Below are 24248 nucleotides of genomic sequence, written 5' to 3' on the forward strand. Positions count from 1 at the left end.
TACTGCACTCTACTGCACTCTACTGCACTCTACTGCCCTCTACTGCTCTCTACTGCACTCTACTGCCCTCTACTGCTCTCTACTGCTCTCTACTGCTCTCTACTGCCCTCTACTGCTCTCTACTGCCCTCTACCGACCTCTACCGCCCTCTGCCGCTCTCTACTGCCCTCTACTGCCCTCTACTGCCCTCTACTGCCCTCTACTGCCCTCTACTGCTCTCTACTGTCACAAAATTATTCAGAGCTTTGAACGAGATTATTAACACCCGAACAGCCATGGGTGGGGTCATTAACACTAGAACAGCCATGGGTGGGGTCATTAACACTAGAACAGCCACGGGTGGGGTCATTAACACTAGAACAGCCATGGGTTGTGTCATTAACACTAGAACAGCCATGGGTTGGGTCATTAACACTAAGGCTGCCACGATTAGTCGACTAGTCACGACGACGTCGACTACCAAAATCGTCGCCGACATATTTGGTAATCGCCGTAGTCGCATGTTTTTTTGGAGCTGAAATTTTTTTTTTTTTTTTTTTTTTTTACCTTTATTTTACCAGGCAAGACAATTAAGAACAAAATTCTTATTTACAATGCCGGCCTGCAATAAGGGGATAATATGCAATATGCAAGATGCAATATAAGCGATAAGCATTCGTTTTTCTTCCCTGAAGCTGCCACTGGCTAGCGTCTCCCAGTGTCTTTGATGTACATGCGCAGTGTCGGTCATCCGGGACACACGTGACATCCCCGGAAAAACAAACGGAGAAATGTCTTCCCGTCCTCGTACGTCTAAAGTGTGGGAGCATTTCAACCACAACGTTGAAAAAAAGAATGTAAAATATACAATTTGCAAAGCTGAACTCGCTTATTCATAATATCATGGCAGCACGTCTATGATGCGCAAGCATCTCAAAAGGAAGCACGTTGTGGCAGATGACGAGGAAGACGATGGCTCGTCTCGGTAAGCTAGTTAGCTTGTTATTGGCTAACGATATCGTTACGTTAAAAGCCTTCTTACATTATTTTACGTTATGTGCTGTAACGTTGTCATCAAAGCGATACTTATCAAATAGCTAAAAAAATTGTCTTAACGTTACAGTGCTAAGAAGGCGCGTTCTACTATGGATAGTTATCTTGTCAAGATGCCAACGTGCATTTCCTCGCTATGAATGAATAGTCCACACAGGAGAGAAACAATTTCTTTGCTCAGTCTCCTGCACTTTTCTTTGTTATGTTATTTGATTGAGACCAAACCTTTTCTCTACAAACATTTCTTTTTGTGGATAATTGCTCTTTTTTAGTTGCCTTAGTGCCTACCTCATTTTATTTTGCAGCACTATTCAATACATTTAAAATGTATGTTTGATGCCAGAGATGAGTGAAGCAAAGCAAAACTTTTGTACTCTGTACAAGTATTTATTTTTGTTTTTGTATTCTTTTGGTTGCCTAGTGCCTAGCCTACCTCATTTTACTCAGCAGTTTGCACTCTCTACTACTCTTTACATTACATTACATGCAAGTGATGCCAGAAATAAATCTGCAAAGTTCATTAAAATATCTATTTTTGAGTGAACAATCATTTTAATTGTCTTTATTTTTAGTTAGCACATGCCTACAACAACAACTAACAACTTCAAGCTAAATTTAGAAGCTGATTTAGAAGATGATAGTTAAATAAGAGCGATTGAGTAATTGTGCGATAAGCTGTAATTTATGATCCGATTAGTCGACTAATCGTTAAAATAATCGGTGACTAGTCGACTATGAAAATAATCGTTTGTGGCAGCCCTAATTAACACTAGAACAGCCATGGATGGGGTCATTTACACTAGAACAGCCATGGGTGGGGTCGTTAACACTAGAACAGCCATGGGTGGGGTCGTTAACACTAGAACAGCCATGGGTGGGGTCAATAACACTAGAACAGCCATGGGTGGGGTCATTAACACTAGAACAGCCATGGGTGGGGTCATTAACACTAGAACAGCCATGGGTGGAGTCATTAACACTAGAACAGCCACGGGTGGGGTCATTAACACTAGAAGTCACGGATGGGGTCATTAACACTAGAACAGCCATGGGTGTTGTCATTAACACTAGAACAGCCATGGGTGTTGTCATTAACACTAGAACAGCCATGGGTGGGGTCATTAACACTAGAAGTCACAGATGGGGTCATTATGAATGAATGAATGAATGGTCTTTATTGTCATTGATATAGTACAGGTACCAAACAACGAAATTTGGGAGGGGGGGCTCCCATGGGTGGGGTCATTTAACCTAGTGAGTAAAAATAAATTCTACCTTTGAAGTCGATCAAATTTCAGGACCCTCCTTTCATGACTTTTCCGAGATAAGTGCGTTCTACCACCCATTATCCTGACATGTTCTAAATCTACTTCGTATAAAGCTATTTCAATCACAGGTTTTAGCCCAGTTACATACGCAGTAGTGATAGGATATTATATGTCAATGTACAGACAGTTATGAATGCTAAACTGTACAGTAGGTCTCGCTATAGCTATCGCAGCAAAGTACTTGCAGTAGCCTACATTTGATTATGTCTGTAATCCTCAACTGATTTTCATGGAACAACATGGAACAAATACAATTGTATTTATGATACAGTATATAATGTGTATTAAGTGTATTTATGATGCAGTATATAATGTATATCAATTTTCAAATATTAGCATATTTATTACTATTATTTTGTAATAATGATAATCAACCTCTTTTGCATCATATGTGCAGCCACTCCCCGTGATAATCTGACCGTAATCCTGTATGGTGGTACGATGCTTGTAGGAGGTGCAGAGGTTTATCTCTCTGAGAGACTTACTTAGATAGATAAACAAATGTTGATATTTAATTTCTCTCTATATTTTTTTTTCTTAATATCCTAATGCTGTATGTAAAGCACTTTGAATTGCCCTTGTTGTATAAAATGTGCTATACAAATAAACTTGCCTATGTAACCCTGTATATGTTCCTATTCTTACAGACCAGCAGAGCTCCAACCCAGGTTCAGACAGCGAGCCCAGCTCCACCACACCAGGAAACCATCAACAACACAGGAGCTCGAGGCGGAAGAAACACCTTAAAACACACCCACAGACTTACACCGGAGAGAAGACCTACCGCTGCCCACTGTGTGGGAAGAGTTTTAGTGGAGGAGGAGCCCTGAAGAAGCATCACAGAATACACACTGGGGAGAAACCATACCACTGCTCCCAGTGTGGGAAGAGTTTCAATCAATCAGGAAGTCTAAAGATTCACCAGAGAATACACACCGGGGAGAAACCATACCACTGCTCCCAGTGTGGGAAGAGGTTCAATGAATCAGGAAGTCTAAAGATTCACCAGAGAATACACACCGGGGAGAAACCATACCACTGCTCCCAGTGTGGGAAGAGTTTTAGTGAATTAGGAAGTCTAAAGATTCACCAGAGAATACACACCGGGGAGAAACCATACCACTGCTCCCAGTGTGGGAAGAGTTTCAGTCAAGCAGGAGACCTGAAGAAGCATCAGAGAATACACACCGGAGAGAAACCATACCACTGCTCCCAGTGTGGGAAGAGTTTCAGTAAAGCAGGAGACCTGAAGATTCACCAGAGAATACACACCGGGGAGAAACCATACCACTGCTCCCAGTGTGGGAAGAGTTTCAGTCAAGCAGGAGACCTGAAGAAGCATCAGAGAATACACACCGGAGAGAAACCATACCACTGCTCCCAGTGTGAGAAGAGTTTCAATGAATCAGGAAGTCTAAAGAATCATCAGAGAATACACACAGGAGAAAAACCATACCACTGCTCCCAGTGTGGGAAGAGTTTCAATCGAGCAGATTCCCTAAAGAAGCATCAGAGAATACACACAGGAGAGTAACCATACCACTGCTCTGGAAACGATCGTAGCTGTACGTCGGGTATTACCTACTGGTTATGCAGAGTTATTACAGGCATGTGAGCCGCACTGCCTATACTGTAATTCATGCGAAGTGAATGTGGCTCGTAATAAAATTAACGATGTTGTTATCAGCTGAGAAAATGAGTTAAGAAATGATTTTCTTTTACAACTTGAGTACAAGCATTTGCCTGGTTAGTAATCGAACGTTAAATCACCCTTCTCTGCCCTCTCCCGCTTCCAGACGAACGCCTACCCTATATTTTAGCACTTGGCTTAATTCAGCCGCTTTTCTTTGAGCCGCTATTCACCTGCTGTTACGGCTGTAGTGGTTGCAGCCGTAGTGTGTGTTGTTTCTTGTGTTGTTTCTCCCAGGTGATTGTCCTTCCTCCTGCCTGCGGCCATGGCGACGGCCTGATTGAGCACAGGTGTGCTTGAGAGTTGTTCTTGTTTTGGTTATTGTTAAATGCAGCTGTAATTTTGTATACCTTAGTTTTGTAGTTTGTGTTCATTAGTCTTAGGTTCAGTGTTTAGTGTTATTTGTAGTTTGATCACTAGGCCTATTAAGTTTCTTCATTTATTCTTTATTACCGTTAATATTATATATTCATTCACTCTTTGTTTTGATAGAGTAGTTTTGAGTTCAGGAGTTTCACGGAAACCAGTTTTTTGTTTATTCTAAAATAAATCTTGTTTATTTTACATTGCCGTTTCTCCTCTCATTCTTGTCCCCCCGGTTTTATTTAATTGTTACCCCCTTTAATTCCTAGACCATCTAGGGGGTCGTAACACCTGCGTTCTTTTTAAAGTATATTTGGTATTTATAGAAGGAAGCACGTATGCAATGTTAAACAAGCGCAGCTCGTTTTATAAATTATGCTTACGTCCGTTTAGAAAAATGTGCTCACGTGAAAGTCAAAGATGACGTTCAGGTACCTTTTTTATAAATGAGGCCCCAGGGGTGGCCAACCAGTTGGAGACTAAGAGCCCCAAATAATTGTTGGGGTACCAGAAAGAGCCACATCATACATGCAGGCTCACAAAAGCTCTCACTCACACACACGCAATACATTTCCAATAGGCTATGAGACCAGTGGTGTCATTTCAGCAAAAGCCAAGGCATGGCAAGGTACAGAATAGGGGGGTTGAGGGGGGGTTTCAAATCAGTTGTGCAATAGTCTATTTTGGTGAGTTCTTTCTATACAATTGACTTATATTACATTAAGGTAATGAATAAAGGAGACAGCTACAGTATGTAGGTAGTAATCTACATCTTTCCTAGCAGGTGGACCTGGTTCAATCTCCTTAGAAACAAAATAGAATAGATAGAATAGAATAGACTTTATTGTCGTTGTACAGTTGCCTATACAATGAAATTGTAGTGGCTTTTCCGAAGGTGCAAAAAAACAGAAAACATATTCACATATTCACAAACATAAACACATAAGATAAACATTTATGAACATGTCTTATGTCTACTGTTCAGTGTTCTGATGGTCCATGGGTAGAAACTGTTGGACAGCCTGTTTGTTCTAGCCTTTATGCTCCTGTACCTCACTCCAGAGCGCATCAGGCTGAACAGGTGGTGACCAGGGTGGAGGTGGTCTTTAAGAATCATTCCTGCTCTGGAGAGGCACCGAGAGCGTGCCACGTCATCCAGGGAGGGCAGGGGACAGCCGATTATTTTTTCCGCTGACTTCACCACTCTCTGCAGTCTCTTTTTGTCCACTACCTTGCAGCCAGCGTACCATGCTGTGATGGAGAATGTCAGCACACTCTCAATGATGGAGTGGTAGAAGGTTACCAGCAGCTTCTCCTCCACCCTGTTTCTTTTGAGAACATTACAGATTTAGCTATTCTCAACTCTAGATCAACTGCACTGTTAAAACATTTTTTTTTATTTGTTATTAAGTGAGTCGATTGACAATATCAAAAACATGCTTGCACACACACATATAACTTACTCACACACAAGTTAGTGTTACTGGCCCCAATTTGGTACAATTATTACAGAAATGATTGAGAATAGAGACATGGTTGACATTAAACTAGCTGTTGTACCCTTTAACATTCGCTAACTAGCTTGTTACAGTGAGCTTCACAATCGCGGGTGACGTTAGGTCGGATTTTTCACTAAAATAAAATGTAATTAGAACATGTTTGTACTGACACAACATGACATGAACTTGTTCATTAATATATTACATTTGAACCAACAGTATTATGGCGTTTATACAGTTTGTTTAACCCACCTGAATGAATGAGAATCGTGGACAAGGTTTTAACATTAACGTTACTCATGGCTTGTTTATTGAGGAACCGATGTCCCGCTCCAGTGTTAGCAGATTGGGCTACTTTTGGTCACTCTGGACGGGTGGATTCGGCAGCTTTTAGACTGAAATTGTCAATCCCGTCTGGCAACCCTGCGCTCCACTACAGCGCCTGGCTGGGGGGGGTGAGATGGAGCCGGGAGGATGTTGAGTTACCGTTGTGGATAAAATCACCAACATGACAACACGTGTTTCAGATACAATTTTCAGGTTTTTTTTTTTTTTTTGCAGGTATGGCGTGTGCCATGAATTGCTAAACCAAAACGACGGCTATTGAGACACAGCGAGCGAGCCACGCACTTTTAAAGAATGGATTAAAGAGCCGCACACAGACAGGCAAAATAAAATTGCGTACGTACTAAAGTCTATAAATACCAAATATACTTGAGAATGAGCTTTGTATTTACGCCCTGAGATAGTGGCTCAATTATAGCGGCTGAATTAAGCCAAGTGAGCGGGAGAGGGCAGAGAAGGGTGGCTTCTCTGTAAGTTGCATTTGTAGTGAGGCTGATAGGCATAACAATTGTGCATTTTATGACTAAAGCATGAAACTTTCTACAGTGTTTCTATAGACTGTAAAGTTGTAAACTTCATTTTTAGACGTGGAACCACTTCAGATTTGACCTCTGGCGTCAGGTAGACTAAAGCCCCGGGCTGGCCTGCTTCTTTGGCGCTTTTCCATTTGTCGCCCGGGTCGCCTCGGCTCGGTTCGGGTCGCTTCTTTAGCTACCCTTCTTAACCAGGAACCAAATTTAGACCCGGAACCTTTTTGCCAGGCTGCGTGTGACGTGTGACGCTGCACACCGTTGATTGGTCAATGGAAATCATCATCCCATGTTCATAGATTTCTTCGCTAACCGCCATCTTTAAATACCACATTCGCTCTTGGAAAATGTCACTACAGTTTCTGTAATAGCTTATTAATAAAGATTCGAAAAATTATGCTGACCATCGTATTATCTTAGTTTAATGTCATTTCAATGCATCATATAACTTTTATTTACAACAAGCATAACACAAAAATCGCTATTATGCACCGTCTTTGCCCGTGAATAACACCGGCTGTGAATGTGGTAGAAACACAATACTCCTTTGCTAACTTCACCATCGGTATACGGTCATTTTGAGCCCTTAACCACCGCGCTGACACCCCGAGAAGTTATGCTTTTAACCGTAAACTCAATGAACCGGGAGTTCACCTGCTGCTGCCTGCAGCACCGCGCCTGCTGGTTGAAACTCCCGTTGACAGCGGGGGGAGAGAATCGTTTTAACAGGGAATTCGCTCCTTGCTGTGTCGACGGTGATAGGAGTGTAGGATCGACACCATTCAAATGGTTTTGGATTCCCTGTCCTCTCCCCTATCCGGACACGTTTGAATTGTTATCCTAACCCACGGTAAACCGAAGTTATTAACCCGCAAAGGGTGCCTCCGTTTACCGTCTTTGCCCGTGAATAACACCGGCTGTGGAGGTGGTACAAACACAATACTCCTTTGCTAACTTCACCATCGGTATACGGTCATTTTGAGCCCTTAACCACCACGCTGACACCCCGAGAAGTTATGCTTTTAACCTTAAACTGAACCGGGAGTTCACCGCTGCTCTAAGCAGCAGCACGTCATGGAGGATATCAGCGGGGGGAGAGACAATTTCTACCAGGGAACTCGCTCTGCGCTTTGTCAACTGTGATAACAGTGTCGTATCGACACCATTCAAATGGTTTTGGATTCCCTGTCCTCTCCCCTATCCGGACGTTTGAATTGTTATCCTAACCCACGGTAGATCACAGTTATTAACCTGCAAAGGGCACCGTGTTTGTCCGTGAATAACACGGCACACAATGATACTACAGTTCATAAAGCAGACAAGTGAAGGCAGTGGTTTTAAGGGTTAAAAAAACATAACTTTATTATGTGTACATAGCTTCCTCTCTCTCTTTCTCTTTCTCTCCAAAAAACCACGGTTAATAATATACCACATGCCGAGGGAAAGGCATACGATAGCTTCAAGTTCCTCCATGTCGCTGTTGTTGTGGCTGTGTTGTGTCTCGTGAAAATATACGTCACCACCATGGCGCGCTTTTATGACGCGTAACTCCGCCTACTATCGCCTACTCGTTCCTGGTCTGTTGTGTATAGTGGAAAACCAGAACTGTTCAAAAGCGGGCCGAAGCGTGCCGAAGCGACCCGACCCGAAGCGATCCGGGCCGCTGATGGAAAAGCGCCATAAAGGTAGACACTAATTTTCAGGAGTAAAATATTTCTGCAAATCATTCTAGAATTTTGCTGTGCAATCTAGAACTTCCATTAACTGCAATGTATAATGTCTGCTTGAGTGCATTATGACATCAAATGGAATATTTAGGATGTATGCAACATTCTTAGAACATGGAAGCAATTTACCATGAGTAAAAAAATCATTTTGATCATTCTATGATCATTCTATAGTATAATATGATATATTATTATCATTCAAAGATTTTTTTTTTAAAGGATGGATATATTAGACTGCCAGCCATGTTCAGAGCGGAGAGCTCCACACTGCCAGACTTTTGGGGCATTTTCGCTGAACTTTGAAGACCCACCAAATATTGACTTTTCGGACTACATAAACATTGAACATATCTACCAAAACTTTAGACTCTCTTCTTTCATCAGAAAAAGAAAGTTTGTTTCTAGCCTCTTTGAGTGTTTAGAAATCGGCCGTAGAACATAGGGTGGTTTCAGCAAAAACACCTGATTTTGACCAATAAACAGAGAAAACGGGTTTTTTCTGCAGAACTTTTTTTTTTTGTTTGTTTTTGCTGCACTTTTTCTGTATCGTCCGACTCTGAACTGTTTGAAGAGTCGCGCGATGGCCGCGATGCTCCGCAATGCTCCGCGCCGCGTTTGGCACATACCCTGATCCGTTTCGCCATTACTACAACCCACAGCAAGCCACTTCCTTCTCCATGCTTTTGTAGCTGAGCTAAATCGAACTACTGCCCCCATCTGAGACCGAAATACATTACACCCAAGTCTGAAATTCACACACTAGGTGTAGAACATGTCAATAACGCGATCCCCGCGGGAAAAAAAAAAAAATTTGCCGTCTTTGGCAGTCAACGTTACTATTCTATAAGACGCCAATTGGCGTCTTTGGCAGTCAATGAGTTAATGGTGGGACACATATGACAGAACGGACATTGTAGGAGGTAACTGCCTCCAGCAGAGGGCAGTAATGCAGCATCAAGGACGCACGCTGCCGTTAAAACCAAAAGAAGAAGAAGACGACGACGATGTGGTCTATTCCCCCAAGGAACGAGAAGTCGATCTAAGAGGGCGGAGTCAGTAAACACACACCGTGCTGAAGCTGAAGACCTTACGAGTGATTATTACGTTTACAACTATGACAGAGGGCAAACATTACAGCAGCAATGCAACATCTGTAGTGATGGCAAGATGAAGCTTCATGAACTGACTATGTTACATAGTGAAGGACTTCGCACAAACTAATGTCAGGAGGAGAGGACGTGTTGGTCATTGTTAAAGGTAAGAATGGTCTATTATTATTTGATTTTATTAGAGATATTGTATTAATCTATGAATCAAATTAACTCGGGGTGGTGGGTATTAGGGTTAGGGTTAACTAACGGTCTATGCTGTAGTAGGGTTAGGGTTAACTAACGGTCTACTCCAGGGGTCGGCAATTAGGTTTGGCCTCGGGCCAATTGTATTTTGAGCCACTAGATGGCGGGCCCGAACTTTTTTTTTTTTTTTTTTCTCCTAACACCAGGGGAGCCACCCCTCCTAAATTTCGTTGTTTGGTACCTGTACTGTAGCAATGACAATAAAGACCATTCATTCATTCCATTCATTCATTCATAAGTAATTGATTGTTAAAAAATGTGACACATTCTAATGCTTTGACTTTTCTTTCGAAAAATGTACACATCGCTAGTCAACTAACACAGCTTGTTTTGTGAGCCTGCTAACAATGTAAAGTAGTGTTGTAGTTAACTAGGTAACAATGTAAAGTAGTGTTGTAGTTAACTAGGTAACAATGTAAAGTAGTGTTCTAGTTAACTAGGTAACAATGTAAAGTAGTGTTGTAGTTAACTAGGTAACAATGTAAAGTAGTGTTGTAGTTAACTAGGTAACAATGTAAAGTAGTGTTGTAGTTAACTAGGTAACAATGTAAAGTAGTGTTCTAGTTAACTAGGTAACAATGTAAAGTAGTGTTCTAGTTAACTAGGTAACAATGTAAAGTAGTGTTGTAGTTAACTAGGTAACAATGTAAAGTAGTGTTGTAGTTAACTAGGTAACAATGTAAAGTAGTGTTGTAGTTAACTAGGTAACAATGTAAAGTAGTGTTGTAGTTAACTAGGTAGCAGTCCAATCCATTACGTTGCAGTATTTTGGCTTGACTAGCAAGTTTGTGTTGTGATTCTCAACAACGTTGAAACGTAGTTTCACCCTTTTCCATAGTTTTGAATAATAAATGTGTGGACTGACGATGTAGCGCAGCCTAGCTTATTCTAATAATTATTTAACATACTTTCATTCTGAATGATTCCCCCCTCCTCCCAGACAAGGTCACATTATTATTGGATTGGTTGTTTGCGTGTCGGGTGAAGTTAGCTAAACATTTAACCTGCTAGCAAGAGAAACATAATGTCACTCTCCAAAGGTGTAAAGAGGAAAGTTGACGGTGAAAACAGGGCATTTAAAGAGGAATGGACAGCGAACTATAATGTTCATCCTACCTGGTTTCATCAACGCAAAGCCGTTGTGAGACTCACATCTTCCGTGCTCACAATGTTCCCTTTCTATACATGCGAGTCGTCCTTTTCCTCAATGAATGTGATAACGAGAGGAATCGATTGATGCAAAAAAAAACTTGAGAACTGCCTGCGGATTAAAGTGACGTCCATATAACCAGATATCAAGCAAATACTGACCGATGGGAGATGCCACTTTTCACATTAAGTGAGTACCAAGCCTGTCGTTATTGTATTTAATAACCTAATTGTATTTTGTATATTTTGAATGAATGGCTCATTGTAATTATTATCCCTAATAGCGTGTTTGCTCTGTCGTTTCAGGAGCATAGGCCTATGCACCACCACCCCTCGCATAAGCGGATTACTTTTCTTTCTTTTCTTTTTTTCACCGATTTTGTTGTCAATGTTTTTCAGAATATTAAACTGAATTTGCTTTGTTACTGTTCATATGTGTGTTGCAGTCACATATACGTAAACATTACGTTTGAATTATTTACTGAGCTGGTGTTATTTTTTTCAAACCACACACGGCTATTTCAGCACTACACGTTGTCCACCTACTTATGATTCACTATGAGGGGTTCAGCGTCAGTGCGCTTCGGTGCACCCCGCTGCCTGATTGTCTGTCCCTGTGTCATTCACTCTCAACATGGATAAAAGTACAATAAGCATTATTCAGGTGGAGGTAGATTCTCTATTCTGACATTATAGGCGCTATATGTGGGACTGTCGGTCGGATATTGTAAAAAAAAAAAAAAAGTGGATTCTCCAAATATTCTGCTGGGCCAAATATTATTGGTGATGGGCCAGCAATGGCCCGCGGGCCGCCTATTGCCGACCCCTGGTCTACTCTATGCTCTAGTAGGGTTAGGGTTAACTAACGGTCTATGCTGTAGTAGGGTTAACTAATGGTCTATGCTGTAGTAGGGTTAGGGTTAACTAACGGTCTATGCTGTAGGGTTAGGGTTAACTAACGGTCTATGCTGTAGGGTTAGGGTTAACTAACGGTCTATGCTGTAGTAGGGTTAACTAACGGTCTATGCTGTAGGGTTAGGGTTAACTAACGGTCTATGCTGTAGTAGGGTTAGGGTTAACTAACGGTCTATGCTGTAGTAGGGTTAGGGTTAACTAACGGTCTATGCTGTAGTAGGGTTAGGGTTAACTAACGGTCTATGCTGTAGGGTTAGGGTTAACTAACGGTCTATGCTGTTGGGTTAGGGTTAACTAACGGTCTATGCTGTAGTAGGGTTAACTAACGGTCTATGCTGTAGGGTTAGGGTTAACTAACGGTCTATGCTGTAGTTGTCAGGTTGGGGATCGCTCTACCTTGGAGCGACCCGTTGGCGCCCCCTATGTTGTGTACTGTTTCTCTGTCTGTCCTATATGTCTGTGATTGTGAACAGCTGTGAGTGATTGTCTAGGTCTATTTAGTTCCCCCTGTGTTTTCCCTCTGTGTCGATTGTTCACTTTATGTTGCGTCGTGTGTGTGCGTGTTGTCTTAGTCTTGTCGCAGCCTTATTGCTCCTCGTATGCCCAGGAGATAAGTATCGTATGACTATTGCTAATCCTTTGTTTTGCCTTGTTAGGAGACTTGCTTTCTCCCCGTTTATTTCATCGCTTACTGTGCGGTTTATTATTTCCTGTTTACTCAAATAAAGAGTACCGTATTTTCCGCCCTATAAGGCGCACTTAAAAGTCCCCAAAAAAAAAAAAAAACGACAGTGCGCCTTATAACCCGGTGCGCCTTATATATGGATCAAAATGTAAAAATTACATGACCAATATTTTTTTTTTTATAATAATAAAATGTTTCAGTACGACTGGTAAACTACAAAGCCGCACCGCTTGCAGCATTACGGTAATCAGTAAACGACGGCCGCCATCTTGGAATCTCCGCGAATGCTATTGTTATTCTATCATGTGCTCTGAATGGATGCCGTACTCACCCAACTGTTCAATTCGGACACTCACACCGCTTGCAGCATTACGGTAATCAGTAAACACCGGTGTTGTGCTTACTCACAGTCCCACACCACAAGACCCCAAGTAAAGAAGACTAAACAGAGTTTCCGAGGGAACAAAGTGAGATTCTTGGTGCTTTCAACTTGAAGTTTTAAAGTACCCACTCGATATAATAAACAACAGTTTAACGATCACTAAACACTTATCATTTGTGTATTGGATTCATTATTCTCGTTTGCCGGAGGCTACCGGTAAGGGAGGGTTGATTTGTAAACATACTTTCGTTTTAGCTCGTGTTCAAAAGCAAGAACTGTGTGTTCATCTAGTTATGTGTAGTTATGTGTTTTTAGCATGTCGATGTTCTCCCAGTATGTTGTCATGTTATTAAAATACAGTTTAGACCTTCGTAGCGATGTGTTTTGTTAGCTGTTAGCCGCTAGCAGCGTTTGTTGTGGTTTGGTCAGATTCACTTTTCTCCCATTCAGTGTTTGAGATGAACCAACATTCAAATACGCCTGTCGTGTTCAATCTATCTCTGATTTGAATGTATGACACATCATTTGAAAGCTTACAATCTGTAGTTTAAGCATGTGTAAAAACTGAAAAAGTACGTTGCACATTTCACCAGGAGCTGTCACATATTGGTTGTTGGTTATAATTGTATAGCCTATTGGTTGTTTTCTGGTGTTGTTTTGCTCTGTTTGTAGTCTACTTGATGTATTTTTATCAGCTGTTAAATCACCACAGCGGTTAATCCACTAATAGAGATAATAGCAGATTGAAAATGCTTGTAGCTAACTACTCTATATCTCGTGGTTGCAGCTATTGCGAATTGCTATTCACGCGAGTCAGCTGTGAATCACCGCAGGTCCTTGACGCTTGTTGCAAAAATGGATGACGAACGGCTGATACTTGAGGTGGAAAAATATATATTTTTGACAGTGGAGCAGGTAGAACGTTGATGGTGACAACGCTCAGGTGGAGCTTGGACAACGGGAAGTTGACACAACACCGATGGAGAGGTGACGCAACGCAGTAGGTGGAGCTTGGGCGTAACGCAACCCCAGTCAAACGTTTGACTGCAGTATCTATTCTATGCGCCTTATAAGCCGGTGCGCCTTATAAGCCGGTGCGCCTTGTATAGGAAAACATTTCTAAAATAGGCCATTCATTGAAGGTGCGCCTTATACTCCGGTGCGCCTTATAGGGCGGAAAATACGGTACCTTTATTTTGGAATCATATCCCTGCATCGTTTCCATTCTGTTCTGCTCTGCATCTGGGTCCAAACACATTGACTAACCGTAACAGTAGTAGGGTTGGGGTTAACTAACGGTCTATGCTGTAGTAGGGTTAGGGTTAACTAACGGTCTATGCTGTAGGGTTAGGGTTAACTAACGGTCTATGCTGTAGGGTTAGGGTTGGGTGAGATGGAGCCGGGAGGATGTTGAGTTACCGTTGTGGATAAAATCACCAACATGACAACACGTGTTTCAGATACAATTTTCAGGGGATTTTTTTTTTATGCAGGTATGGCGAGTGCCATGAATTGCTAAACCAAATTACATGCAGACGCTGTATAAGACGCAGGTGATAGTTGTCCTGGTTGTGGTGTTGTAGATGCTGTATAAGACGCAGGTGATAGTTGTCCTGGTTGTGGTGTTGCAGACGCTGTATAAGACACAGGTGATAGTTGTCCTGGTTGTGGTGTTGCAGACGCTGTATAAGACGCAGGTGATAGTTTTCCTGGTTGTGGTGTTGCAGACACTGTATAAGACGCAGGTGCGCGAGCTGAAGGAGGAGTGTGAGGAGAAGAACAAGCTGTACAAGGACATGCAGCAGTCACTCCAGGAGCTGCAGGAGGAGAGGTGGGTCTGGGGTTGAGTTGTTGTTTGTTTTCTCTTTCTTTACGTCAGCTCGATGTAGCATGCATACTGCAATGGACATAATGGAATAGTCCCAAAACTGCTAAACTTAAGATATGTATGTTATAGTACATGTGGGAATACGGTACATGTGGGAAAACTAGCGTTAGGGTTATGTGCTAGGGTGCTAGGGTTAGGGTTAAGGTTAGACATGCCAGCATATACCAAGTCACCCTAGCACCTAACCCTAACCCTAGTTTTCCCACATGTACCGTAACATGTATATAGCTTAATCCCCCCCAATCCCCCCAACTGATCTGATTGGCCCATGTTGACCCACTTGACCCCCACAGGGACTCCCTGGCGGCCCAGCTGGAGATCACGCTGACCAAGGCGGACTCGGAGCAGCTGGCCCGGTCCATCGCGGAGGAGCAGTACTCTGACCTGGAGAAGGAGAAGATCATGAAGGAGCTGGAGCTGAAGGAGATGATGGCCCGACACAGGCAGGAGCTGGGCGACAAGGACGTCACCATCGGCTCGGTGAGTGGACAGGCGCTAGGGATGGGGGTGAGTGGACAGGGGATAGGGATAGGGGTGAGTGGACAGGGGCTAGGGGTGAGTGGACAGGGGATAGGGGTGAGTGGACAGGGGATAGGGGTGAGTGGACAGGGGCTAGGGATAGGGGTGAGTGGACAGGGGATAGGGGTGAGTGGACAGGGGCTAGGGGTGAGTGGACAGGGGCTAGGGCAGGGGTCGGCAACCTTAAATGTTGAAAGAGCCATATTGGACCAAAAAACAAAAAAAAGAATCTGTCTGGAGCCGCAAAAAATGTAAAGCCTTATATAAGCCTTATAATGAAGGCAACACATGCTGTAAGTGTCTATATAGCCTACTATCAAAATAGTAGGCTACAAATACATAAGCCTTAGCACATATGCATACAACCGAATGCAAACGTATTGTGCTTTACAAAAGTGAAACACTAGGATAGCGTAAAGGGGGTCTGGGGGGTTCCCCCAAAACATTTTTTAACAGAGTAGATGCAATTTCGTGTATTCTGGTGCCTTTTAACAAGTGGGTTGATACTTTTATCTGGCTATACTAGCCTGAGAAAAAATATGGATAAGTTTGAAATTTCATCCGGAGGAAGTGAGCAAACCAAGAGATCGTCAGCCAAAAAATAGACAAATCTACAGACTGTAGACTACAGTACCAAATGAAAACTAGCCTCCCTCGTCCTCTTTTCACTATTTTAAGTTAAACCCTCGCAGACCCACAGGAACGCCGGCGCTCCCAAATACCATACCTTCTTTAGAAGTTCATAACTCGGAAACGGTTTGAGCTAAAGACAAGCCGCTTTTTGCATTTAAAAGTAGGCAAATAGCGCTCACCGGGAAGCTCCCGTTCATTGATGTGCGTCGCCGATGTCCGTCTATAAATCTAGCTACAAAGTTGTAGACAATGCGGATAGTTTCTTGCTTTGCCTGCCGCAGTACTTCGTCAATCCCTGTGGATATAGGTCTACTCTTGAAAAAAACCTGTCACATCCAGTCTCATGTTGGGTCCAGTCAAAATACTAGTCATGTGCCAACATATCCGAATCCTATTGGCCCTCGTACAACATTACAGCGTAAGCAGGGAGTTGTAGTTCAAGGAGAGACACCGCGGCAACGTAAAAAATAAATAATCGTTGTTAATTTCCATTTGTGGTCAAAGCCACAGGGAGCCACTGAAGATGGGCAAAAGAGCCGCATGCGACTCCGGAGCCGCGGGTTGCCGACCCCTGGGCTAGGGATAGGGGTGAGTGGACAGGGGCTAGGGATAGGGGTGAGTGGACAGGGGCTAGGGATAGGGGTGAGTGGACAGGGGCTAGGGATAGGGGTGAGTGGACAGGGGCTAGGGATAGGGGTGAGTGGACAGGGGATAGGGATAGGGGTGAGTGGACAGGGGATAGGGATAGGGGTGAGTGGACAGGGGATAGGGATAGGGGTGAGTGGACAGGGGATAGGGATAGGGGTGAGTGGACAGGCGCTAGGGATGGGGGTGAGTGGACAGGGGATAGGGATAGGGGTGAGTGGACAGGGGATAGGGGTGAGTGGACAGGGGCTAGGGATAGGGGTGAGTGGACCCCAGGGGATAGGGATAGGGGTGAGTGGACAGGGGATAGGGATAGGGGTGAGTGGACAGGGGCTAGGGATGGGGGTGAGTGGACAGGGGATAGGGATAGGGGTGAGTGGACAGGGGATAGGGGTGAGTGGAGAGGGGCTAGGGATAGGGGTGAGTGGACAGGGGCTAGGGATGGGGGTGAGTGGACAGGGGATAGGGATAGGGGTGAGTGGACAGGGGATAGGGGTGAGTGGAGAGGGGCTAGGGATAGGGGTGAGTGGACAGGGGCTAGGGATGGGGGTGAGTGGACAGGGGATAGGGATAGGGGTGAGTGGACAGGGGATAGGGGTGAGTGGACAGGGGCTAGGGATAGGGGTGAGTGGACAGGGGATAGGGATAGGGGTGAGTGGACAGGGGATAGGGGTGAGTGGACAGGGGATAGGGGTGAGTGGACAGGGGATAGGGGTGAGTGGACAGGGGCTAGGGGTGAGTGGACAGGGGCTAGGGGTGAGTGGACAGGGGATAGGGATAGGGGTGAGTGGACAGGGGATAGGGGTGAGTGGACAGGGGCTAGGGGTGAGTGGACAGGGGATAGGGATAGGGGTGAGTGGACAGGGGATAGGGATAGGGGTGAGTGGACAGGGGATAGGGATAGGGGTGAGTGGACACTGGACAGGGGCTCGGGATAGGGGTGAGTGGACAGGGGCTGAGCTGCGTTCACACAGAGTTAGTTTAGATTTGGAGATCTAGAAGGCGAAACCTGATGAACAGAATGGAAAACGACATTTTCACATTTTGTATGTTTCAATGATATAAGGCCCTTTATGAGTGTAAAGAGTATTTCAAATCAAATCAAATGTTATTTGTATAGCGCATTTCTTACAAGATGCAACTCAATGCGCTTCACACAATGAAAATGTTCAGTCAATCAGTCAATCAATCAATCAATACTGACAGAGCCGCGAGCAGGCAAAAGTAAAAACCTGTACACTATGTAGCCAGGAAAAATTCCCTTGCAGCCCTCTACCAATAGAGCGACTACTAGCCAGTTTGCTTACCAGTACCCAGCGGTCCCCAAGGGGAGGCCAAGGACCACCGGCACAAAGCAAGCAAGCAAGGGCAAAAACCTGTACACCATGTATCCAGGAAAAATTCCTTGCATATTATCGGCGTACACACTGTCCATAAATGTAGTGTTATATTTGCATCGTTCTGCATCCAGTATGGTCACAGGTCCTGCCAAAAGAGAATCTTAAGCACAGTTATGATGCAACAACACAATAAAGATGACAGCAATACAACCTGATGGTGGTCCTGGTACACCCTTGTACCGGTTCCAGTACTGCTCTAGGTGCTATTTGGAGCTGACAGTGCCTCATCAGCACCCGGGTCCATTTTCCTGTCAACACAAATCTCAAAACACGAGTATGGTGTAATGGCCTAGTGATCCTAGTTCTATAATGTCCAATGTCTCCCTTAGTATCAAAAGGCGACATTGAATAAGTAGGTTTTGAGGTCACGCTTAAAAATGTCCTGAGTTTTAGACAACCTCAGGCCCTCAGGTAGGGTGTTCCACAATCTAGGAGCATATATGCTAAAAGCTGATCCTCCAAATCTCTTTGTCCTAGCCTCTGGCACTATTAAAAGTTCCGTGCCACTAGACCGTAGGGGTCTAGCTGGTGTGTATCTTATGATCATGTCCACCATGTAATTGGGTGCATCACAGTGAAGTGATTTATAAACTAGTAAAAGGATCTTAAAGTCTATTCTATGACTGACAGGGAGCCAGTGTAGTGATCTCAAGACAGGTGTGATGTGCGCTCTTCGTTTGGTCCTAGTAAGGACACGAGCAGCAGCATTTTGAACCATTTGTAGTCTATTTATCATTTTTTTGGGGAGACCTGTCAGGAGAGCATTACAGTAATCTAGCCCAGAGGTTCCCAAACTTTTTTTAACCAAGGCACCCCTGAAGCTTTCCCCCTTCTCCAAGGCACCCCAACTCTACGAAGATTTAAAAAAATGCCTCGGAGCTTAAACTAAAAACAATACACGATGAATTGGTTTGAAAATGTGTGTTTATATATAATACATAAGTATTGCCCCAATGAATTTTAACAAGATAATAAAAGTCATAAATGAACTGTAATGGATGGGCAAGAATGCATAGGTCAGTCAAACTATCGCTAAATTAAATAAAATTGTGGCCCTCAAGGATTGTACAATATGGGAGGAGACTTAGAGGGAATTCTTCACACAAATAAAATATCAAAGGCCTGTATAATCAATCAATGGAACAATGCTTTTTTGGGGGGCTTAAAATAATGCCTTAAAATGTAATTCTCATTTCAATGCTCATTCTGAGATTATTATTTCACATCTGAACCAAACGGGTAACTCACAACTATAATAATTTAACAATAATAATCATGACAGAATTGTAAAAATTGAGAGAAATACAAAACAAAGAAATATGTTGTGCGCATTAGTGGGACACATGCGCCTGCTTTTGGGAGCAGAGTCTCTTTATGCGGGGAGAGATAGTGGACAGCGCGACACGCAGGTCCTGTTCCACTGACAGTCGCGTGCGTGTCTTGTTCTTGACGTATGCTAGAGAAGAAAAAGCCAGCTCGTCAAAACCTATCCAAACCTAGCTCACCATGTTTGAGCTTCAGTGTGCGGTCCATAATGAGCTCTGCCAGTTCATCTTGAGCTTTGCTGCTCAAACTAGCGGCTGATGCTGATGAGAGGGGGTTGAACGGATCCCGGAGCCAGTCGAAGTCTTCGTTCATTGGAGGGAAATAGGACTCAAATCTCTCCTCCAGCATACGTAGGTGCGCAGCGATCAGATTCAAGAAAGACGCTGACTTGTGTGCTGCGTCATTGGCCGTCAACGTAAACATTTCAATGTTTTTCTTCGTGCTCACTGACAAAAGTTATCAGTTCATCTCGGAGCTCATAGACACGGGATAACACCTTGCCCCGCGACAGCCAGCGGACCTCTGTGTGTAATAAGAGCCCCTCATGCTCGGACCCCATCTCATTGCACAATGTGCTGAACAGCCGTGACTTCAGCGGGCGTGATTTTACATAATTAACCATTTTCACCGCTTGGTCCAAGACTTCAGTGAGGAATAGTTAGTTAGTAACTAGTAGGCCTAGTTAGTAAATTAATATCTTTCAAATCTGAGAAATATATATTTTATTTGCTTATGAACTCCATTGCACATGTAATAAACAAACGTTTATTAATGTATTATTATAATTTTATATTATACTTTTTTTTTTTTTTTTTTTTTTTTTTACCAGCAGATTTGGCGGCACCCCCGGACAGGGTGCCGCGGCACCCACTTTGGGAACCTCTGATCTAGCCTACTAGTAACAAACGCATGCATTAATTTTTCAGTGTCTGCCTGGGAGAGAAATGATTGTACCTTAGTGATGTTTCTTAGATGGTAGAAGGATGTTTTAATAGTGTTATTAATATGAGTTTCAAAATTTAGATCTGGGTCAATTATGACACCAAGATTCCTGGCCTGACACTTAGTGTTAAGAGCTAGTGTTTTCAAGTGTGCAGATAATTTCTCTCTCCCAGTTTTCTCGCCAATGATCAATACCTCTGTTTTTTCTTGATTGAGTTTGAGAAAGTTTTGTGTCATCCAAATATTAATATCGGCAATACAATCTATCAGGTGGTCGATCATCTTGTAGTCGTTGGGAGTTACTGAGATATAAAGCTGAGTGTCGTCAGCATAGCTGTGGTAGTTAACGCTATGCTTCTTGGTAACAGAACTGAGGGGTAGCATGTATAGGCTAAAAAGCAACGGTCCTAAAATGGACCCCTGGGGAACTCCACAGGTTGTGCTATAATGTTTTGACTTATGGTCACCAAGGGCTACAAAGTAGTCTCGGTCAGCCAGGTAAGTCCTGAACCAGTTTAAGACCGGACCTGAGAGGCCAACCCAGTTTTCAAGTCTCTCAATAAGTATGGAGTGGTCTACCGTATCAAAGGCTGCACTTAAGTCTAAGAGTACAAGAATCGAGAGTTTTTTCGAGTCTGCATTTATCCTAAGGTCATTAGTTACCTTAAGCAAAGCGGTTTCTGTGCTGTGGTATGATCGGAAATTTATGGAAATATTTGGTGGATTATGTTCCTATGTAGTTGGAGGAATCCAACAGAACTCTGACTGGTGACGTGGCCAACCTCGCCAACGAGAAGGAGGAGCTGAACAACAGACTGAAGGACACGCATGAAGGTAAACTGTTCCTTATTTCAATTTATTTCCTTTTTTTGTTTTAATCGCCCCGGATTTGGATAGCAAGAGAACATCTCCATAACTATGAACTGCAACGATGTGATTGCTCTCACAGTTAACTACAGTTCAATTAGTGACGCATTTCTTTCCAAAGTACTATTGTCATGTGTACTGGGATCCAGGGGTACGGACTGGTTTTACTAGATGGACAATTGTGGTATTGAAAAGAAAGGCGTGACTTTACAACTGTACATGAGCAGGGCTGTTTACAACTGTACATGAGCAGGGCTGTCTGGTCTGTTGTGTTCAGAGCTGCAGACATCGAAGGACGACGAGCAGCAGATGAGCCAGATGAAGATCACGTTTGAGAAGCAGCTGCAGTCAGAGAGAACGCTGAAGACCCAGGTACGTCTGCTGGGTGTTTTAGACCCAGGTACGTCTGCTGGGTGTTTTAGACCCAGGTACGTCTGCTGGGTGTTTTCGACCCAGGTACGTCTCTGCTGGGTGTTTTTACCCAGGTACGTCTGCTGGGAGGGTTAGACCCAGGTACGTCTCTGCTGGGAGGGTTAGACCCAGGTACGTCTGCTGGGTGTTTTAGACCCAGGTACGTCTGCTGGGAGGGTTAGACCCAGGTACGTCTGCTGGGAGGGAAGGATAGTTTAGACATGTTTCCCTGATTTAACCTGACTGTGTTGTAATATTAGTTAACTTATTAGTCAAATGTTTTTTCTACATTACACTCAGTACTCTTAATTATAGGGTCATTACAAGTGCGTGTGTGTGTGTGTGTACGAACGTGTGTTTTAGGCTGTGAACAAGCTGGCAGAGATCATGAACAGGAAAGAGATGCGTGGCGGAGGCAGTCGTCGTGGTAACGACACGGATGTGCGACGGAAGGAGAAAGAGAACAGGAAGTTGCATCTGGAGCTGCGGTCGGAGAAGGAGAAGCTTAACAGCACCATCATCAAGTACCAGAGGGAGATCAACGACATGCAGGCGGTCAGCACCACCACCTTACACCAACCCTAACCCTAACTCTAACCCTAACCACCACCTTACACTAACTGTCACAACCACAACCTTACACTAAGGGCTAAACCACAACTGTCACAACCACAACCACCACCTCACACTAACTGTCACAACCACAACCTTACACTAAGGGCTAAACCACAACTGTCACAACCACAACCACCACCTCACACTAACTGTCACAACCACAACCTTACACTAACAGTAACACAACCACGACCACACACTAACCGTCAACCACAACCACTTCAATAACAGCATCGTCAAGTTCCGAGGGAGGTCGACGGTATGCAATGTGGTCATCAACACAACCAACGACACCTGACCCTAACCGTTTCAACAACAGCGGCCGTCGACGTGCCAGCGATCAATAACATGCCGACAAACAACGTCAACAGGGGCCGCAGACGGAAAAACTATGGATGACTAAAAGAATGTCCTTTTCGTCCGTCTTTCTGTCTGCAGCAAATTGCAGACGAGAGTCAGCTGCGCATCGAGCTGCAGATGGCCCTGGACAGCAAGGACAGCGACATCGAACAGCTGCGCGGCCTCCTCAACTCCGTCAGCGTCCACTCCTTAGAGGCGGCGAGCATCAGCAGCGGGCCTGACCTCGACATGGACGACGCCTACGCAGGTAATGTCTGTGGCCGTGGTAGCCTAGAGGTTAGAGAGGTAGCCTAGAGGTTAGAGAGGTAGTCTAGAGGTTAGAGAGGCAGGTAGTCTAGAGGTTAGAGAGGCAGGTAGCCTAGAGGTTAGAGAGGCAGTCTAGAGGTTAGAGAGGTAGTCTAGGGGTTAGAGAGGCAGGTAGTCTAGAGGTTAGAGAGGTAGCCTAGAGGTTAGAGAGGTAGCCTAGAGGTTAGAGAGGCAGGTAGTCTAGAGGTTAGAGAGGCAGGTAGTCTAGAGGTTAGAGAGGTAGCCTAGAGGTTAGAGAGGTAGCCTAGAGGTTAGAGAGGTAGCAGGGTTGCCACGCTACCTGGAAAACAGGGAAAACATGGAAATTATTGAGCCCTGTTCCATACCTGGAAAAGGCATGGAAACTGAGCAAAATTGAAATGGAAAAATTGTGTTGTCCAGGAAAATTTGATAGGCTTTCTAAAACATTTAATAATTGAAGTTTATTCTCAACTTTAAGTAGTTGGCTTGGAACTGTCTGTGGCTGTTCTAAATGTGGCTTTATCAATGTTGGTTGGCAAGCACATGGTTCATTGTTGCAAACAAACATTGATGTGCTAAAACGGTCATATCTCAGCGTAGGAACGTTGGATTTACTCAGGAAGTGGTAGAAGTTTGACTGGCGGTCAATGCAAATGTGTGATCTTTGCTACTTTAACAGATGATGCATATGCCAAGTGATCAGTATTTAGCCTGTATGGTATATATATAGTATATGTATGTGTGTATATATATATATTTTTTTTTTAAATATGAAGATGTTATAGCTAGCTAGCTATGATTTATTATCAAAATAATGAACAGCAAGCTAGATCCAAAACTAGGGCCGGTGGAGGAGGGCAAGTGTCACATTGGACAGACTACCAAAACAGAAAAATAAAGTATCTTAACTACAGCAAGTGATAGATGTCAGAAATACATTATCTGGAGATTCAATAAGGTAGTTGTATGCAGGTTAGGGTTATGACATCTCAGGGTTAGGGTCGTTCAGCCACATAGATGGAGGCAGACTGAAAGGACACACATCAACCTCTATTTCATGATTTTTAAAATATATAACGACGTAGATCATTGATCGGCAACGACACTATATAATTGTTTGCCTGACTGGCCATCTGATTTGGGCTCCTAATTGCTAAAAAGCAATACTGTTTTCTTATTTTAACGTATAAAAGTAGCAAAGACCATACATTTGCATTGACCGCAAGTCAAACCTCTAACAATTCTGCCACCCAAAAGGGGGCGTGATCGTTCTGATGACAGGGAGATGACGTATGACTGCTCTGATGAATTGGAATCACCACCATCACCTATACGTTTTAGGGAACCAAGTTTTTCAGCCCAGTGGTGTTCTAGG

The 24248-nt window shown here is 43.7% G+C and overlaps 1 protein-coding gene across 1 annotated transcript in view; it reads left to right on the top strand.

Moving 5' to 3' along the window:
• Positions 1 to 24248, top strand: part of LOC308164518 (rho-associated protein kinase 2-like) — a gene marked incomplete at both ends in the record, with an annotated part of 41365 nt that overhangs the window by 8154 nt on the left and 8963 nt on the right. Inside the window, 6 exons of the mRNA XM_080538588.1 lie at positions 14680 to 14831; positions 15182 to 15368; positions 21094 to 21187; positions 21498 to 21592; positions 21995 to 22186; positions 22685 to 22853. Of these exons, the coding sequence (XP_080394714.1) occupies positions 14680 to 14831; positions 15182 to 15368; positions 21094 to 21187; positions 21498 to 21592; positions 21995 to 22186; positions 22685 to 22853 (889 nt within the window). The remainder of the gene's footprint in view (positions 1 to 14679; positions 14832 to 15181; positions 15369 to 21093; positions 21188 to 21497; positions 21593 to 21994; positions 22187 to 22684; positions 22854 to 24248) is intronic.

Source organism: Nansenia antarctica, assembly GCF_963989245.1.
Source record: "Nansenia antarctica genome assembly, chromosome: 8".
NCBI lineage: Eukaryota > Metazoa > Chordata > Actinopteri > Argentiniformes > Microstomatidae > Nansenia > Nansenia antarctica.